The 14,950-nt window shown below is 37.0% G+C and overlaps 1 protein-coding gene across 1 annotated transcript in view; it reads right to left on the reverse strand.

Annotated features, from left to right (window-relative positions):
- Positions 1-331: 331 nt before the first annotated feature.
- hck (HCK proto-oncogene, Src family tyrosine kinase) overlaps positions 332-14,950 on the reverse strand; it is a 36,967-nt gene continuing 22,348 nt past the window's right edge. The window contains exons 3-13 of the mRNA XM_084721948.1: positions 14,196-14,229; positions 13,537-13,630; positions 13,291-13,386; positions 12,047-12,150; positions 9,776-9,925; positions 7,964-8,116; positions 7,686-7,868; positions 7,233-7,309; positions 4,570-4,723; positions 4,102-4,233; positions 332-1,831 (exon numbers count right to left, since the gene is read on the reverse strand). Of these exons, the coding sequence (XP_084578074.1) occupies positions 1,629-1,831; positions 4,102-4,233; positions 4,570-4,723; positions 7,233-7,309; positions 7,686-7,868; positions 7,964-8,116; positions 9,776-9,925; positions 12,047-12,150; positions 13,291-13,386; positions 13,537-13,630; positions 14,196-14,229 (1,380 nt within the window). The 3' untranslated portion in view covers positions 332-1,628. The remainder of the gene's footprint in view (positions 1,832-4,101; positions 4,234-4,569; positions 4,724-7,232; positions 7,310-7,685; positions 7,869-7,963; positions 8,117-9,775; positions 9,926-12,046; positions 12,151-13,290; positions 13,387-13,536; positions 13,631-14,195; positions 14,230-14,950) is intronic.

The following is a 14,950-nucleotide window of genomic DNA, read 5'->3' on the forward strand; positions in this document are numbered from 1 at the left end:
GTCATAAACAAACAAAAAAAAACTAAGAATAGAAAATTTAAAATTAGTTATAAGCACTGTCATATTCACATTTATCAGTTCATTTACTTCTGTAGATGTTTCTGAATATATATATATATATAAATTTTTTTCTGTATATCTTCATTGTTGTATAATGTCATTTATCTATTTTTATTGCTTTTTTCCCTTATTTTTTCTTTTTTTCTGTTGCTAAACCATAGGACCAATCTGTCAATCAACTGGCTTTGGGCAGGCCATCCTGCCCAAGGTTCCTGCACACTTAAATCCTGGTGGGAATAAGAAAAGGAAAAAACAAAAAAAATAAAAAAATAAAAAGGCAGAGATAAATAAATAATATTATTTAAACATATACGTCTAAAAAATAAAAAAAATATGGGGCAAAAATAGAGTAATTTGGAAATAGAAATGAACAAGTAAATGTGAAGATTAAGTTGCTTATAATAATTTTTTCATATTTTATTTGTCAGTATATGTACACATTTATTTATCCTTTTATCTATTCTGGTTTATATTTACATATTTGTATTTACTTATTTTTTCAGCTTTATATTTACACATTTCTTTTCTTCTTTTACAGATTTTTATCTTTTTTAATGGCACTCCTATGACTCCACATTTATCTTTACTCTTTTTCTGTATCTTTCCTTATTTATTCCTTAATTGATTCATTTATATATTTCCACATTTATTTTCTCCTTTGTTTCAAAAAAGGTTTTCTTTACAGCAGTGAGTGAGTTTTTCTCCTTTATTTGTTTTATTTTGGTCTTGCAAATTTCTTAGAAGAATCCAGTCTTGCTGTCTTTCCTGTACACCAGTAGAGTTTATACAAGCTAACTTGCTACTTTCACTCATATATGTAGAGAGGGGTCCTGCCAGTTTTGCACCCCACCCCGTACCTGCAAAGTTCAGTAATGCTACCATCCTGTTACTAGCAATTATCTCTAGAGAGATATGTATTAAATCTCAGGTCACATTTTTGCTGTGCATAACGCTGTGCAGCTTTATCTCGCAAGACAGTCATTCACATAATATGTGCAATTTAGCATAATGTGTACAATAACAGTAAAAATATATGATGTCGCACATGTCTGTCTGCATGTATACATATACTGTATATATATGTGCTGAATGTGTCCAGTGATTCATAAGACTGTTACTGCTGCATTCAGATGATTTATGGTCAGTTTTGTGAAAATAAATATCTGGTGCAGCTGATGCAGCTGTGCTCATGTTAACCTGCTTTATAACCAAGACTTCACTACATTATCACACAGCATCTGACCCAAGTATGAGGTAGGATTGTGTTGTGATAATATTAATAATAATAGCTACTGTATGCTGTATGCTCTCTACTGTGGCTATATCATTTTAAGTTTCAACCCCCCTCAATAATTTTGGTACAGTCCCTTGTTACTATATATTATGTGTGCGTGAATGAGAAAGGCAATAAGAAAGACAGAGCTTGTGAGTGAGACAGAGTTTGTGTGTGTGTGTGTGTGTGTGTGTGTGTGTGTGTGCGCGCGTGTGTGTGTGTGAAGTGCACTGCTGCATGTAGAAAGAGGACCTGCAGTTAAAGTATGAATGTACAGTGATGTGATGAAGACGTCTCATGGCTGCTGCTGATACTGGCTCTCTGTGGCTGTGTAGAAATCCTCCAGGACACTCTGCAGGTAATCGAAGGTGGGACGGTCCTCAGGCTTGTTCTTCCAGCACTCCAGCATGATTTCATAGAGTTCCGTGGGACAGCTGTCCAGGCGCTGCATGCGGTAGCCCTTCTCCAGGGAGCGGATCACTTCTGGGTTGGTCATCCCTGAGAACAAGAGAACATGGCTATGTTAAGAGAGAGTGCAGACGTGATGCTCATTAGCAAAGTGAAATATCTCAACACCTATTGGATGGACTGCTTTTCCTCCAGCACCATCATCAGGTCCAAATCTTAATTTGTGCAGTTCTTGGTCTACTACCTGCAGAACTAATGAGATTCCCATCAGCCTCAGCTGTACTTTGTGTTTCATGCCAATTAGCAGATGTTAGCATGCTAAAATGCTAAATTAAGATGGTAAACCTGATACACATTATACCTGCTAAAAATCAGCATGTTAGTAGTAACTCTGTGGGCATGTTAACATGCTAATGTCAGCATTTAGGCCACTGCACAGGCCCTTGTGCAACTTTACAGAGCTGCTAGCATCGCTATAGTCTTGATACTACTGCACACCTTGCATGGACGCGTATCTATGTCCCCAAGGTCCTATGCTCAAAGGGTTTCCATTATATGCTATTTAGACCTGGGGAACATAGGATCTTGGGAAAATTGTACCTTATGAACATAGCACCCTGGGAATATAGGACCTTGGGAACTTAGAACCCTGAAAGCATTGGACCTTTGGAATATAGGACCCTGAAAACAGAGAACTTGGGAACATAGCAGCCTGGGAATATAGGACCTTGGGAACAAGGGACCTTATGAACATTGGATCCTAGGAACAGAGGACACTTGGAACCTGGGAAGATAGAGTCTTAGGAATATAGGATCTTGGGAATGTAGAACCGTGGGACATAGGGCCTTGGGAACATGGGATCCTGGGAACATAGGATCTTAGAAACATGGGGCCCTGGGAACAAAGGACCTTGGGAACATACAGCCCTGTTAACATAGGACCCTGGGAACATAGATCCTTGGGAACATTGGACCTTAGGAACATAGGTCACTGGAAGAGTGCATATGTAGAACTGGGGGACACGGGACCCTGGGAACATAGATCTTTGGGGACATGGGACCCTAGGAACACAGGTCATTGGGAAAGCACATATGTACAGCTGGGGTACATAGGACCCTGGGGACATAGCACATATTACCTGGGAACATAGGACCTTGGGAATATACAACCCTGTTAACACAGGACTTGTGAACATTGGATCCTGGGAACATAGGGCACTGGGAACAGAGAACTTTGTGAACATAGGACCCTGGAAATCTAGGATCTATTTCCTAGGTACATAGGACACTGGGAACCTGGGAACATAGAGTCTTAGGAACATAGGATCTTGGGAATGTAAGATCCTGGGACCTAGGGCCTTGGGAAGATGGGACCTTGAGACCATAGGATCCTGGGAACATAGTACCTTGGGAACTTAGGATCTCAGGAACATAGGGCACTGGGAACCAAGGAAAATGAGACATATCTGTGAAGATTCTCAGTCATCCAGGTCATGGTATTCGTAGCAAAGGCTGTCGTAGGCTACTGGACTTCTCCTGTGGCACAACACAGGAGAGCCAGTTCCTCAGGTCAGGACTCAGCAGTCCATCTACACCATAAAGACACAATCTATCTGCCACATACAGTGCAGTCTTAAGATCATTTCCCAGGCAGTTGAACGGCCACCTAAACCCATGTGGCTCGCATGATAGCAGTGTGAGTCAGCAACTCAGGGTCCTTAACGACTCTCTTTCACACTTCCCCCAGGTGACCCTAATGGTTCACACAATGGAAGGGTGGGCTCATGAGTCACATGCCCCCTCAAGGTGTTAACGACCCCACAGAGGTTTAATACCTGAACTCCCAACCAGTTAGTCAGAACTGAAGAAGCTTCTTGGATGAGACGTAAAACGTCTTCAAGAACTCTTTCAAGTCCAGTTGCCTATGACAACCTTTGCTACCAACATAGGATCCTTGGAACATAGGACACTGCAAACAAAGGAACCTGGCGACATCTTGGGGATATATAGGAACAGAAGAATCATCCCCTGACATTAAGGGCTACCTGTAATAACTTGAGAAAAGATCAAATGATACAAAATGATAAACTGTAGAGGACTAAGGTGATGGGTTGTGAAATACACAAGAAGAAAACTATAGATGGTCCTCCACACCACCAAAATGAAGAGTTTCCATTTACCCTCTGTCTTTAATAAAACCAAAGTCAACAGCTGTTATCCCATTCCAACATGGAGTTATCTTACCATTAAAGGTGGAAGGTCATCTTAACCAAAAGCCAGAGAATTAATGGTCAGAGTAAATGGGACAAAGGTCCTTGCTCTGAATCCTTCATCAAAGTTGAAATAAGTGACCCACTCACCTGGGTATGGTGTGCGTCCATAGCTGATGATCTCAGTCAACAGGATGCCAAAGGACCAGACATCAGATTTGATGGTGAAAGAGCCATAGTTGATGGCTTCAGGGGCCGTCCATTTGATGGGGAATTTGGCTCCTGGTTATTGTAGAAAATTGAAACTGGTGAGAATTTGAACTGATGTTGACATTGTTATTGAGACACAAGTTGGCTCCTGCTGAGAAGTTTCCTGCTGGCCTCACATCCTCTCACACTCTTACATTTTCTGCTCACCCTGGACTTCAGCCCTTACTATTTTTATCACTTATTTTGTAACCTGACCTCTTACTGACACAGAGTAATTTCCCCTAAACTGATGAAACCCCTGACTGCTTCCATTTCACCAGTTCTGGGAAAACACTTCCCCAGTTTCTTCATCACCTCTGTTGCTGACACCTGGCTACACAACATGTAACAGTGGATAGTGTGCCGTACCTTCCCTGGCTGTGTACTCGTTATCTTCGATGATACGAGCCAGGCCGAAGTCAGCGATTTTGCACACCAGAGCCTTGTTGACCAGGATGTTGGCAGCTCTCAGGTCTCTGTGGATGTAGTTCCTCTGCTCAATGTAGGCCATACCCTCTGCAATCTGCACACACAGAGGTCAGTGTCACAGAGGCAAAACATGGTTTCCAGCAGCAAGAACAAAACTATAGGATACTTCCACTCTTGCAGCATTTCCTTATCAGCATTACTTCATGCTCTCAGACATACTGTTCTGTGTATTGAGGCTGTCATGGTTTTATTTATGTGTTTATGTGTTATTTACATTGTAAATATGACAAAACTCAAAATTTCAAGGCAAAAGACTGAAAAATATTATTTTTTAAAAATAATTTTTAAATAACTTTTTTGAAAAAGTTTTAACAACTACTGATCTTTTAATGAGATGATTTACTTTTCTTCTTTAGATAAACTTAATGCTTTGAATTTTAGAAACTCAAAACATTCAAGTTTATCTAAAGAAGAAAAGTAAATGATCTCAAATAAAACTTATAGGTCAGCAAAACTATTTTTTATATTTCAAAACTTTCAAAAACTACTGCTTGTGTTGCCTTGAGTTTTTTTTTTTTTTTTTTTTTTTTTTCACAGTGTATTGATGATAACTGTGATATTAAACGTGAAATCTTAATACACATACATACACAGCACATTCTCATTGGGAGCCAGCCCAGCCAGCCCGGTATGGTAGTAATCTATAGATGTGTGTACTTGGACATGAATTATCCATTTATTTTCTGACAGTCACCACTACTTCAAAACTAATATGGAGGGTTTTTTTGTGCCTATACCTACCAAACTGCTTTATTTTGAAAGTGCAACCTGACGTTTGCATATTTATTATTGCTAACTTTACTGTAACATGAGAACGAGGGTGGATAATACATTAGTTTTTCCTGTGGTGTGACAAAAAATTAAAATCCGTGTCAGTGCAGACTAATCTAGAGATTGAATTTCACAAACTGCCATGAGAATGTGTTGTGTTGTTCGAACTCTTTTATTTTTCCCATGTGGGTGTGTCCGCATCTGCAACTAGACTTTCCCAGAAAGAGGTGCTGCAGGTTGAACTGGACCTGCAGGTCTGAGAGAGCAGGGGGCTGCGGCTCTGAACCTACACCATGTTGGCTTCACATCAGTGTTTTTATTCATTGATCCATCTGTTTTTCAGCATTATCTCACCCTGGATAAAGTTTCCCTGCAATCTCTGTAGTCAATTATTCTGTGAAACACCACCAAGAATAACTCAGTTCTTCTTTTCTCATTGGTGTAGACAGTCAGGCATGCAATAACAAAGATATTGCATCATTCATTCTTGAGAAACTGTATTTTGAGGGGGATTTAATGCCTACTCTTCAGTTATGCTGGAAAATATATTTTAAAAGATAAAACTCTTGGCTATTAAACCTTGTAATGAGCCATATTTTTTTTTAATCAAATCTACACTCTGTCAGATGGAAAATCAGTGTTGATATCCAACAGAGTTGACAAAATGTTACATTTTTCATTTCACAACATAGTCATAGTGAGCAGCTATTTTATTTTGTAAGGTGTCTCAGAGTTGTCTTAATCCTAATCAAAATACACATTTTTAAAATATAATTCTTATTTATCTTTGATTTAGAAGGACTACAGAGTAGAAAGTTTACCGGTGCTTCAGCAGTATTCCTGCCTTTCTTAAACCAGGAAATGAGACGGGGTCCTCAGGGCATAGCTAACCCTTTTTATGCCTGATTAAATCATGTTTTTGTAAAAATCTGAAGTTATGGAAATCTGGGCATTTTTATAAAATGATTGTAATAGTACATAGTAATAGTAACAGTACATTTCTATACCTATGTTTACAGTAGGTATTGTACAATAGTAAGGCTTTTACCACATCTTTAAATTGTGTGAAGTTGTGAATTCCAGGGTGTTTTCTGGCACAGATTAAAAAATTAAAGCAAAATATTTAATAAATTACATATAATTATAAATTATTTAATAAATTACATATATCTATATATCTATATATCTATAAATATATATAAAGAATACATTTTCACCAAATTTAGAATTGAAATGTTGGTATTAATCATTTCTAAAGTTTTTTTAAGAAGGACAAACCCAGTTCTCAAGAATGGATGATATATAATAATTACAAAAGTCTTAATTTTAAAGGGCGGCTCATTCTTTTCTGTATTTTTCAAATGGAAATGCCCACTCAGTAAACAGCAGTGACGGAGGTCACAGGGCTGAAACCCTCCCCTCTCTTCCCTCAGCCTCTATGTAGTAACGTCCTCATGGCATGGAAAATGTTGTTAGAAGGGCTTATGCTAAAACATATGTACTTTGACCAAAATTTGATTGTTTGGATTTGCATAAATGAGGAGTGTGACTGGGAAGCTGCAGAATGTACAAAAAACAAAAAATAATGAGCTCAACTTTAAAATGTTCCAAATAGATACTGAATTATATAATTCACTGAATTCAAGAAATGAATATTCAAATACGGCCCGTGTACTCTGTACTGCAGACAAACAAAGAATTCATTCATATAAGACTCAACACAAGCCAAAAGGCAGAGGATCAGGTCTGACAGGCTGAGTGATGAATCTCACCTGGGCAGAGAAGTCGATGAGCTTGGGGAGCTGCACACGGTTTCCCTCGTCACTCTTTAAGAAGTCTAATAAACTACCTGCAGGCACACATACAAATGCATTAACACACATTTAAAGCTCAGTGCATGAGACACATTCTCTCCAGAAACAACTCATCTGGTAGTGTGAAAAAAGGCTGTATTTCTGACAAAAAGTGAACATAATTTTCACATATCACCTGGACATTTCAGTTAAATTAGGATTTATTGTAATATGATGTGGATGTTTTATAGACAATACAATTTGGGGGAAGAAAAGTAATATTTGTTCTGGTGAACTGACAAATTTAAACTGACTGAAGTGCAGCTCACACACAGCAGCCACTCAAACACACACACACACACACACACACACACACACACACACACACACACACACACACGCACGCGCGCACACACACACACACACACACACCTTTCTCCATGAACTCGGTGATGATGTAGATGGGCTCCTCCTTGGTGACCACAGCGTGGAGTCGGACCAGTTTGTCGTGCTGCAGGCTCTTCATCAGGTTGGCCTCACCCATGAAGGCCTCCACTGACATGCTGCCGGGCTTCATGGTCTTCACAGCCACCTTTGTGTGCTTATTGTATGTAGCTTCAAACCAAACAATCATCAGAGTTAGAAAAGGAACCGCCTGTCTCTCATCTCCATCTTTAAGTGGATTCTAGAATGATTCCTATCTGTCTCACCCATCCAGACTTCTCCAAACTGCCCTGCGCCGAGCCTCTTCTCCAGTTTGAGTGATGATCGTGGGATTTCCCATGCGTCTTTCTCCCACGGCTTCTCAGGTTTGGGGCTCAGGCATGGGCTGGTCAGGGTTTGGCAGAGGCCATCTCCCTGCTCTGGAATAATCAAACAATATTTCATGATTTGATCTCTGAAGATATATATTTTTCAAACTGTAAATCTTCACTGTGAAATTTTTGCCGCTTATGTTCTGTGCAGTCCAACCTGTGTCACTGTGCAACCAGCCTTTGCAAGGCAACGCTATTTACATTATATTCTCATCAATTAATGCTACACACCATGTGTGTATTACAACATGTATACGTGAATGTCTTTGACTACATGTAGTTTTTTGAGCTGTGGTAACGTGAATTTCCCCAATGTGAGATCAGTTAAGTTTATCTTATTTATCTTATTTTATGTTGTCAGCAGTGCTAATTTTGCCAAGAATATTTTAATTTAGTTTTAGGTTTAGTTGCTTACTGAACATTTTAGTGAGTTTTAGTCACATTTTAGTCTTTTGTTTTTGTTTTATTTTGGTCAAGATTTAGTAAGTGGAACTTTAGTCATAAATTTTAGTCATAACTTTAGTTTTTAGTCACAATCTGTAATTTTAGTCACATTTTAGTGTTTTAGTCATAATATTTTTTGTCCCTTGAAACTGTTCACTTAATTCAGCACTGTTCTTCATCCTAATAAAGTTCTTTCATGAATTGGATCGTGTGGACTTTAAATCAGCAAATTACCTCTCACTGTTACATCTATCCCCAGCTTATGTTACAACCCACCTCAGTGGTGGGGTAGGTTGCAACAACGGAACTCTTTGCATTTGACAGTCACTCACATAATCTGTGATTGTGTAGCAGACGTCCAGTAGAGTTTGATTTATAGTAGACAAATATGAGCACTGTGTATCAAATTTTAAGAAGTCCAGCACAAACAACTCCTGACATACTGATGTTCAACACAAATTGTTACTACCATCCCCAGTCTCCCCTATCATACAAGAATCAATGCATAGGTCATCACTGGTTATCAGACGCAAGGAGGACATATTTTGCTGTGAGCTCAGCTCTGTTAGATTTAACAAAATGTTAAAGGAGCATGGCCTTACATCCAGACAGAACTTTTATTTATTTTTTTTCTTTTGATTTAAAGATAAGAGAGCACAGACAGGTTGTCTACTCTATTTTTTCTTTCATTTCTTTTTTCCCTTCTTTCTCTGCTAGATTTATTGGAGATGCTGATAACACCGGCACAGAGCCCACTATTTCGTCTCATCTTAATCAGTGGAGTAGACTGAACAGAGATTTCGTTGTTATTTTCTCATCCATATTTTTTAAATTTTCATCGGTGTCCCAGTTTTGTCATGAAATAAAAGGACGTCAACAAATACATATCATTAAAAGTTTTGAACACTGAACATGAATGAACACTAAGCCAGTTAACAATTTCTCATAAAATTTAAAAGGTAACAATAGCAAAACATTTATACAATAAAAATCAGTACTATGTTGTTCCTATTTGTGGGAAAAAGTTGTTTTTGAAATTGACCAGCAGGGTGTGCTGTGGATCACCATAAGCATCATGGTTAGTGATGGGACTGAACTGAAGTTAATCTTTTCTGAGAGCATCAAATGAGTAAAAATGTGAGAAAATGAACCCCCCCCCGTGACTGATGACAGGGGTTCCTCATCTGCTCCTGGCATCATCACTTCAGTGACTCAGCTGGACTAAATCACAGCTGTGAGGAGGTCAGACAGAAGTGAACTCACTCTTGTAATGGCTGACCAGGTCCTGCAGGGTGCTGAAGGTGTTGCGTGGAGAGATGTAGAATCCTCCGTTGTCCAGCGTGCGGATCTTATAATGCTTAACCGTGTCCCCGCTGTGGGGGTCAATGTCCCTGACGGACAGAGAGTAGCTGCCTGTGGTCAAAGAGAGAGAACACAGTGGTTAGCATGGGAGCCGTGTGAGGGGATTTTTTTTCAATTTGTAGATGTGAAGTGTTTATGTTTGGAAATTCTGCATTTTTCATAGATGTGTGTTCTTGTGAAGATAAAAAAAACTTCTGAGGCTGCCTACAGAACTACATAGAACACTTAAAGGGGCATTCCAACCAATTACTGTGTTAACCTAATTTTGAAAGCTTTACAGAATACAGATTAAAACAAGGATAATCACAACTGAAGCAACAGAGGCCAAGATATTCTGACTTTTAGTCTTTTTTAAACTTTAGAAATCTTCCCCCAGAACCACAGACGACATGACACAAAGATCTTCACAGGCTGAGTAATATGAGTCCATGACCTCCCTCTAAAGCTTTGTTTACAGTTTATTGGATAATTAGAATAAACAAATGTACAATGTACTATTTTGTTTTTCTGTTATTCATGTGAAATAAAATCCACTTGCCTGTCAAACCAAAACCAGAAAATGACTTGCTTTTGTCTTTTATTGATATATTCATATTAACTGGCATGTTCAGGCATTTTGTATGTTTCACTTTTAAACCAAATATGAAAAATGGAAGAGACAATTCCCTTTTTTGTTGTCAGACACAAACAAAAAAAAAAAAGAAAAAAAAAAAGAAAGACTGTTGTTCAGTTGAAGAATGAACTAAAAATGGAAGAAAAAGTAACTATATTTTTCTTAGCTGAAAAAAGGTTGTGGGCTGTTACAACAAAGAATGAGTTTAAAGATGCTAATGAAGCTGAGCTGAGGAGAACCACAGAGTCTGGGTATAATTCTAGAGATATGAGTAGCTTTAAAGGCCAATTAGTCACATTACAATCATGAGGCTCTTAACCTAAGATTATCAGACAGATGTGCTACAGCACTTTGCTTGTTTTGTATCTTCATCCATTTATACAACAGCGTACTGGTGCTATGCTAGATAAAGAAACACAATTTAGTATCATATTTTCAGCGTAAAAAGTTTGTCATCAGAAAATGTTTTGCTAACACTTTACATTAAGATACTTGTAATAAGCATTAGTTAATAGGTAATAACACCCTCATAAGATGCTTATAAACATTAACATGTGTTGATAAGACTATATAAATGTTAATAATAGCATGATAAACATGTTTATTGTGAGACTATTTGTAAGCACTTATAAGAAACTTGTTAACAGTTTATAGACTGCTTAAGAATATTAATAAAACCTAATGAGTTTCTTACAATTTGTTAGTGTTTATAACAGCATTACAAACCATTTATTGAGTTTAACTAACTTACCTATTGTATCATTGTTAAACATTTCCTTAGCTTTTGTTGTTGCTTTGTTAAAAAAATCATCATGCTTTATTATGTATTTATTAACAGTTAACTACACATTTTGTGTTCTGTGATTGTAATGCTCTTATAAACAATTATAAGAAACTCATAAGTTTCTTATAAGTGTTTATAAGAGTCTTATAATCTCACAATAAACATAAAATGTTTAATATGCTATTGTTAACACTGATATAGTCTTATTAACACATATTGTTAATAAGCATCTTATAAGAGCCTGATTAACTACCCACAAGCACCTTAATATAAATTGTTACCAATGTTTTCATGTTATAACAAGATATTTTCATGGTATTATGACATACAAATGTTATAACAAGAAACTTCTCGTTATAACAATATACTATTTTTCTCATGGATAATGTGAAACTAATTATTATGGCATGAAATGTTTCCTGTAATAAAATGACTTATGTTTTTATAACACTATAACAAGATTCTTGCCATAATAAAACCATACACTCTTTAATCTGTTGTAATGTGAAATGTTTCACTTTATAACATGATAACTTATGTTGTTATAACATGAAGTGGTTTATGTTATAACAATGAGTTATCACATTACTATATAACATAAAATGCTATAACAAAATAAATAGGAAGTCCTCTTGCGTCTGTCTGTTAAAGAACACTGTTCTGTTGTAGTAGTCACTGCCATGCTCAAATGTTTTTCTGTAAATAAATGTTCTTCATGACTGTGTAGACTGCTCCAGTAAAGGACAGATCATCTGTTTTTGGACGTTTCACTAACCTTTGGTGGTCTCGCTGTCTCGGATCATGAAGGATCCCACTTTGTTCCCAGGGGCCAGCAGCTGCCTCTCAGCATCCTTTCTGCTCACGCCCTTAAAGAACCACCTTGACAACAGGAAACACATCAGTTAGTACAGAAACCTCTCAACGGCTTGCATTGTATGAGTTGTCTTCTTCCATTCATAGTGTGTGTGTTTAGTTTCTTTGTTCATTTCCACAGTGTGAAAAACCACAATGCTACACAAAGTGCCACCTAAATATAGTACATGATACCAGGCCTGCTTCTAGTTATACAGATGCACCATTACTATTCATACTACTGAGAATAAGAATAAGAAGAAGGAACACAAATAGCAAAGATTAGGGAATAAGAATAGGAATAAGAGTAAGAATAAAGAATAGGGAACAGGGAACAAGAAGAATAAGAATAGGGAATATGAATAACAATAAAAAAAATAAGAATTAGGAATAAGAATAAGAGTAGGGAGTAGTGAAAAGGAATAGGAATAAGGAAATAGCAATAAAAATAAGAATTAGGAATAAGAATAAGAATAGGGAACAGTAAAAAGGAATAAGAATATGAAGAAGAATAAGAAAGAGTAGGGAATAAGTATAAGAACAAGGAATAAGAACAAGCAACAAGAATAAAAATAGTAATAAGAAATAAGAGTAGGGAATAAGAATAAGAACAAGGAAAAAGAATAAGAATAAGATATAAGGATGCACAATATGGATTTTTTTTTCAGCCAATATGATTACGATAATTTCACATTTTTGCATATTAAAAATAAGTTGATATAACCTGTAATGTATTCATATCTGAGGGTAAGAAGGGCCCAGATGTAGTGAACAAAGATGGCTTAATAATCCACAGCTCTGACTGAACCACATCTAATCAACATCACTATGACAACACAAACAAAGAACAGTTCTGATTCTTCAAATGTTACTTTGGTTTTTGTAGAAGATTTTGCCCAAGAATTCAAATTAAATACTTTGACTTAATCAGTCAAATCTGAACTATCATAGTCAATATGTATCAGCTATAACTTCATTATTGAAATAATAAATAATAACATAAATTTCTCATTATCAGCCCCCATATTTATGGTGCATCCTTAAATAACAGTGTAACTAATGTAACGCAGTGTCATTTGTTAGACTCTCTTGACCAACAGGGATCAGTTACATTATTTCAGAATCACCAGCGACATATCAATATGTTTTCAGTGTGAGCACACTTACTCCTCTGCTTCCAGAGTATCTTTGGCTACATAATTACTGGGGATGTAACCTTCCTGTCCTGTACTGATTGACATCGCTTTCCACCACTCCCCTGACCTGCAGAGACAGACACACAAAGACACACGGCATGTGAGAACATTTCTTGTCAACAAAAACCACATTCTGTGACACACACGATTATCGTGTTAGCCTTATCAGTGAAGCAGCAAAGTGTTGGTGATCTTTCTCACAGTCCGTTGAACTTACTCCTCTAAGATTTTGAGCTTGTCTCCCTTCCTGAAGCCGAGGTCTCCTTCATGAATGGCCTCATAGTCGTACAGTGCCATGGCGATGCTCTCTCCTGCAGCAGCACAGCCAGGAAGAAGAGGACATCAGCCTTTGTGTTGATACATTTTGCTCATGATATGCAGTGTAATCTCCTGTCATGTGAAAGCTCTGAGTGTGTTTACTTTGTGTAGCATTATGTTGGCATGAGTAAACATGTGTTTCCATGCATTTCAGTCTGAATCATCTTTGTTTCTATCGCTGGCTTCCCTCTACTTTGACTACAGAAGTGACTTCCTTGTTGATAATAATAGCTGCAGTGCTGAGGCCTGCAGTGTGGCGAGGCAGTGAGAGGGGCTATCTATCGCTCTCTCTCTATCTCCTTCCTCTCTGTCACATGTTGTGTTGAGCTTCAGACAGTTCACAGTTTCTCTGTGTTGAACAGCAGCTCTGACCTGCACAACACTACATAAAGTGAATGTTGTGTTGGTGCACTGCTGCTGTTGACGGATCAGAAATAAAACTGCAGCTCACTGATCTGAGTGCTTCATTCGTGGGTTGATATAAAATGCAGACGCAAGTAAAGGTGGATAAAGGCTTGTTAAATGTGTGTAAAAGTGTAAATACAGACTGTGACTCACCTTCATTGATGCGTGCATTGGATGGCATTTTGCTCTGTAAAGGGACAGACAGAGACACACACGGTGCTATGAGGCAGAGAAGAGGTTACTTCCATCACATATTCATCTCCATCCTTTTTGTTGGTTTGAGAAGTATGTAAATGTAAAACTGTTATGGCAAACATGTTAGCAAAGAGCTGCTTATTTAAACATCCAGCAGACAGACAGCAACTTCATCAATCATCTGAGTTATATATCTATTATTCTTTACTATGGACTGTGTTATTATTATTATTATTATTATTATTATTATTATTATTATTATATTATTATTATTATTATTATTATTAGTAGTAGTAGTAGTAGTAGTAGTAGTAATTAATATTATTATTACTAGCAGTAGTAGTATTACTATGGTTACAGTTAATTAATTGTTATTTATTTTTTTATTATTTTTTTCTTACTTACCAGCTTTATGTATTTTTTTACTCACTTTTTTTTTTTTTATCATCATAACACCTTTCTAACTTAGTTCAGTTGATCTTTTTTACAATTTAGGTTTATTGTTGTTGTTGTTGTTGCTGTTGTTTTATTTTTTTTTTATTGACTTAGTTTTTTGGTACCACCATTGCATCTTTCTAAAATAGTCATATTTCATTTCATATTTACTTTATTAACACTATCATTAGTTTTTAAAAATATTTTTATTATTGCTATTACTATCATCATCATTACTATTATTACTATTATATTGTTCCATTTATTCCTTGAAACTT

Source organism: Lutjanus erythropterus, chromosome 6 (genome assembly GCF_056507025.1).
Source record: "Lutjanus erythropterus isolate fLutEry1 chromosome 6, fLutEry1.hap2, whole genome shotgun sequence".
Taxonomy (NCBI): Eukaryota; Metazoa; Chordata; class Actinopteri; order Lutjaniformes; family Lutjanidae; genus Lutjanus; species Lutjanus erythropterus.